Source organism: Procambarus clarkii, chromosome 93 (genome assembly GCF_040958095.1).
Source record: "Procambarus clarkii isolate CNS0578487 chromosome 93, FALCON_Pclarkii_2.0, whole genome shotgun sequence".
NCBI classification, from domain to species: Eukaryota; Metazoa; Arthropoda; class Malacostraca; order Decapoda; family Cambaridae; genus Procambarus; species Procambarus clarkii.
In genome coordinates this window covers 1,013,265-1,019,190 of record NC_091242.1, presented here as the reverse complement: position 1 = coordinate 1,019,190, position 5,926 = coordinate 1,013,265, and the positions used below count along the sequence as shown (strand labels likewise).

At 33.6% G+C, this 5,926-nt stretch overlaps 1 protein-coding gene across 5 annotated transcripts in view; it reads right to left on the bottom strand.

Moving 5' to 3' along the window:
• The window catches only part of LOC123746860 (phosphatidylinositol-3-phosphate phosphatase), a 39,206-nt gene that overhangs the window by 28,870 nt on the left and 4,410 nt on the right, over positions 1–5,926 (bottom strand). For 2 of the 5 annotated variants that reach the window (XM_045728691.2, XM_045728693.2), the window contains exons 2-3: positions 2,498–2,813; positions 464–583 (exon numbers count right to left, since the gene is read on the bottom strand). In XM_045728691.2, coding sequence (XP_045584647.2) covers positions 464–583; positions 2,498–2,813 — 436 coding nt within the window. Of the gene's footprint in view, positions 1–463; positions 584–2,497; positions 2,814–5,522; positions 5,722–5,926 lie in introns of those variants that run through there. The other 3 variants (XM_045728695.2, XM_069319595.1, XM_045728694.2) reach the window with 3 other exon arrangements.

The following is a 5,926-nucleotide window of genomic DNA, read 5'->3' as shown; positions in this document are numbered from 1 at the left end:
CAAAAATGGTAAGCCTAACTTTTAAATTAAGTTGAAAATGAATTTGCAAGAATGTATTTTCTTAGAATATAATATTGTACCATTTAAACAAAAACAGTACTGTATTGTATAATGAAATGTGTGCAAAATATTGTTCTTTCCTTGAATGAAGATATCTGGACTCTGTAATATACAGAGGCAAAAAGAGGCATTACTAATTTAACAACATGGCTCTCCACTTCAATTTCATATTTGGAACACAGCCATGTCATGCATTATACCCAAGATCAATAAACACATTATACATTCATAACATTCTGTAAACAAATGTCTTCATATTAGTAGCATGCATAAGTGCTGAGAGTAAACCTTTAACCCATTCCAAGTTCATGCCCCTATAACCTGTTAAATTTGTTATTTTTTTACTCATCTTAAAATAAGAGGCTTCCTTCCATTCTACGGTATTGCAGCCCATATTACTCACTTTTGAAGTGGCGTTGAGGACATGCGATAGTTGGTGGTGATGGTGTTGGTCAGTGGAGGTGGAGCTTGAAGAGCAGACGCTCTTAGGGGGGGAGGGTGACCCCGCCGAGGGAGACCCCGCCTGAACCCCGCATGCAAACAAAAGTAGAGTGTCAGACGCTAAGCTATGCAGCTGTAATATTATCAGATCTCTCTCAGTGTGTATAGAATACCTTGGAAATACTCAAGTGCTTGAAATGTTTGTTCTTGAGGAGGATAAATTATCTATTAATTTGCATAAAAACTGAAATATATCTAGCAAGGTTCACACACATTTGAAAATGGCATTATATTGCAGACTGCAAATAAAGAGCTACACTACTGTACTGTACTTAATATGTATTGATGTATGGTAACATTACAAGTATGTTTCCCAAATTTCCTTTAATGTACCTGTACACAATCATATGTAAAATAAAAATACAAAATAAAATAATAAAATTAATAAAAATACTGTACATGAATTTAAATACTGATAATTACAACTAAAATGCAGTTTAAAATTAATATTGTTTTATTTTATTATAAGTTTACGTATGATTGTGTGAAGAAAATATTATTATGATAAAATGACTATTGGGCCACCTTGTATTTGCAAAGGCATATACAAAGTCTGCATATACCAGCAAGTGAAGTTTTTTCCAGCAATTATATTCGTAAAAGCAACATTCATATCGTCATTTTTATTTTCAATGACTGCTCATTTTCTAAAAATTCAACATTGCCTACCAAACTTCATCTGATCATACATCCTATAGTCAAAAGAAATAGGCAGTTCATTTCAAAATGGAATGTATCCTCATTTGGCTATCCTCCTATTGTCTATGTTACATCATATGTTAAATATGAAATTATGCTAAAAAGTTAATGAGAGAGTCAGAGGGAGAGAGTTAGTAAATCAATTAATCTGCCAGAGAGACATACAGAAATTAGCTAACTTACACAACCAAAATAGCACAACATGCAAAAGAAACATTGCGAGTGTAAATGTTTGTGTCTTTCACAGCAGTCAAAAGGAAGTAGGCAGGTGTTCAAGCTACCTCAGGTTGCTTTGGTCAGAACTAACCTGCTACTTAATTCAATACACACTTCTGTTAAAACTAATGGTTAGATAATTAGTAAACAAACTCTTTTAAATCTTTTATTACAAATAGCAAAATGCCGGGTGTGAACCTTCCTTAATATCAACACCAATTTTAATTAAGAAAATTGTCATATACCATATTATATGGTGTATGACCATATATAAAATATTATATTTTCTAATATGACAAACACCATATTAGAAAACAAAATCAAAATAAATCTGATAATGCTACACAAAGATAAGCTCAAGAAGACTGGCATAGCTCAAGTAATATAATAAAGATATCAACTTGAAAGAAAATGAAGCATACGTATATGATTATGCTTGAAACTAAGTAAATGCTTAGCTAAATGAGAGATGAGCATCATTTAAAATGCTGATTAAATTTTGAAGACTGAGTACAGTATTAGTTTTCTAAAAATAGTAAGAAAGTAAGTTTTAGTAAATACTTAAGTAAACATTATTTATATTTATATATAAATACGTTATTTATATTTATATTTTCATTTACAAAATGAAATTATTTTGTATATAGTATTCTGCCACTTACGCCTTTTGCAATTGCTTCTGAAGATAGGTAAAGATATACACAAAACACACTAGGAATTTTACATTTCTGTTGCCTTTATGGTTATCTCATCATATTTTTTAAGAAATATTTTGTTTAATTTGGGATTCACACACACACACTTGTATTCAGCACATATGTACTGTAATACAGTATAAAACTTTATAAACAGTTTACCTAATTACAGTTAGCGTTAGTAAAATCACTACAGTATTAACAGGTTGACTGTTAGTATGACAAGTTTTTCATCTCAGGCATGATGCATAACACAAAGTGTGTACAGAGAATAAGGAATAAGTATACAATATTAGGTACCCCATGCACATTCATCATTTACTCACCGACTCATGCCCAAGTTTGGAATTGAGAGAGCTCGATTTTGATTCTGAATTTAGACTCTCATGAGAAGCCATCTGCACGTGAGGTGGGGTTCCCGGTGGGGAACTACCGTTACTACTGCTGCTGCCGCTATTGCTGCTGCTGCTGCTGCCGCTATTATTGCTGCGACTGCTGCTGCTACTGCCACTTTTATTGCTGCGACTGCTGCAGCTGCTGCTGCTCGTCCCACTGGTGCTGCTACTGCTACTTATACTGCCACCCTCACTAATGCTTTTAATCTTGCCTTTCTTTTCAATTCCCACGCCAGAGAACATAACCCTATAGAAGAATACAACACTGTAATACATATTTGACATCCTCTACAGCATAACACTCTTCGAAGTACAGAAACTCATACAAAATAAATACTGTAGGAACAAAAACTCACTTCATGAAAGATTACAATTGTTTCTGCTATACTGTATTCAAATTAAGCAGTTAAATTATAATTTGTATTATAATGTTAATACCTACAGTATGTATTGGTCTGTATTTATATCTGTGGTTCATTACATTAATTTATCTTCAAAATGATGCATGTTCATATGATGACAGGCTGACAGAGATTAATCCTCTATCACAGGTGTGCTATGTCTACATTATGTCAGTTATACTGAGAGTTAATGCCACTGAAACCAGCATTACTCTGTACTGGAATTTAATTAACAACACAAAACTCAAAGATCAATAAAGAAACATACACGAATTGTACGGTAGTGTGTACTAACAAAAATATTATACATATATACTGTATATATTATTTTGTTCTTATATACTGTCTTATGGCAATAAAGTATTGTATAAGTAGTACCTTTATTCATCTCTGGCTTAATTCTAACATTAACACACAAATACGTCAATATATAAAAGGAACATTTTTCAGAATGTATTCAGTTTGGTCAAGGTAATTCTCTCACTATTAGATCTAATTCACTCTGTCAACACCAGTTCATCCTCAAAAAGTTAACCCCTCTCAGTAACTTGATAACAAATAATAATTTAAAATGCAGTCTGATTTTAGATCATTATTCCTGAACAAGCCTAATATTTATATACAGTATTTACACGTACCAAGGTATAGAGAAACATCACAAATAGGGAGTATTTACTTAGCCCTATTGTATATAGCCATATTCTTCACAGGTTCATTAATCTTATCACTATTGTATATAACCTTATTCTTCACAGGTTCATTAATCTAATTTCACACTGTATTAACATTATGTAAAATCACTATATGTTAAAGAAAACATCCATCATGTTTTGTAGATGTAACAGTAGTATTCCAGAGAATAACAGTAATTCCACTGCTCATAATAATGCTTCTATATACTGATACTGTATATACTTTAGTTTTTTTTTACAGTTTAGCTATTTTTTATTACATTTGCTTACCTACAAGAGAAAACCTAACTGTGCTTCACAGGATTTAACAACTGAGGCACTGTGGAGCTGTAAGTTACATAATAATTTATAGTTAAAAAAAAAAAAACTTAAGAAAAGTGTAAAAACCACACAGCCTAGTTACTTCAGTTAGTATCATAGTAGAGTAACTACTGTATATACTATTTATTTTCTATCAACTATTGGTTAGAGATTTGCAGTCTTATCATAAAGTCGGTGATGTGTAAGTGTATGTGTAACTTTGATATATTATATTCTGATTATGTCTTACCTAACCTTGCATACCTGTACATTATTTCTTTGTTAGATACAATATACAGTACTGTGTATTGTTTGAACCAATAATTTTCACTACCATAACTTTGTCCTTCCAGCCTGGATCAAAATTGCTCACTGAAGGATTCTGTGGAAATGTGGCCAGGAAATACCCCTATTCCACCTTGATAATGATTGTGAAAGGTGTGTACAGCAAATTATAATAGTACTGTAATGGTAATTTTTGGTACTAATTTCAATGCTTACCTTTATTTTATTTAACATCTTTCCCACTTGTAATTATATAACTAATATAGTAGGTTACAGTACTGTAGCTAGATTTATGTAGGTTAGTAAGATTTTTATTAATACAAACAATACAAATAAGACTAAAATTCGCCCAAAACTAAAACAGACTGAACAATGTTGGCATGAACATAACATCTGCATCTTTAAAATTAAGAGAAAAATATTCTGTAACAAAGTAATTTTGAAAATTGATATTGTTCATAATTTTAATCAAATACATTGATATTTAAATTACATATATACAGCAAAAGTTTGGAGCATCATTTCTTTAACATTTTGATGCAATGTATTGGTTATGTTCAGTCCATAGCTTTACCCAGTAAGTGACTAAATTACTAAATAAACAGCTTCAGATTATAAGGCAAATAAATATTTACAGTATTTAAGTTTGCCTTTCATGAAATGATACGAAAACAATCATGGGCACACACTGCAGCAAATGGATTCTAATACTCTGGAGAAAGCACGCCATTCCTCAGCTTTAGGGAAGTACTGTATTATGAGGAGGAAGCTGTAGAGCAAACACCAAATACCAGAAATGTAATAATAGATGTGCAAAATTGTTCACAATGAACACCAATATATGTGCAACCTCGAGACTAAGTTCACCCCAAGCAGATAGTTTCACTTTGTCTTGTACTCCAAGGTGCACATCAGGGCCCCAGGAACTGCTCAAATTAATATCCATGTCACTGTCACCCCTTTAAACATACCTAACCTAAACTAACCTACACCAACTATTCTAACCTAAACCTAATGAAACCTTACATAATAGTTGACAAATTTTTCATTTATATATACTGTGTGGGAGGTGTGTGAGGGCTTAGAGTGAACTTTGAGTCAGTTTGTGCATCCTAGAGCAAGAGGAGCGAGTGCTCCAGCGTGCACATCAGTCAAGTGCTCCTCCACCCACATCCCGCCCACACTAAACACCATCACCCCCGCTATTGAACTGTGAACATATATCAAGGCATCCAACTGGTGGGAGTGGTGGTAGCAAGGGGAGGGTGCTTGCATTACTTGTGAGTGAGCGAGGGCAGCAGCAGCACTAGTGTTATGAGGGAGATTGTGAAGCAGTTGACACTTCCGTCCCGCTTTGGTGGTCTTCCGTCACAGTGTAAACAATGGAGGCCCCGGCAGCGGCGGCCGCCCGCAGGAGCACTCCCTCGGGCACACCCTCTCCTGCCCTCCTCACACTCACTAACTCATACTCGCCTCCTTATATTCAATCTACTGTGGACAAAGAAAACGATTTCGGTTCAATCTGAAGCTTTACTCGCTTGATTTGGTAATGTGCCTTCATTGGCTGGCGAATTATCACCAACATTAATTTGTCCGTTGTTATTTTTTCTAGAGAAACAAATATTTTAAACTAAAATAAAAAATATATATATTAGTATATATATAAATCATTTCCTTGGGAC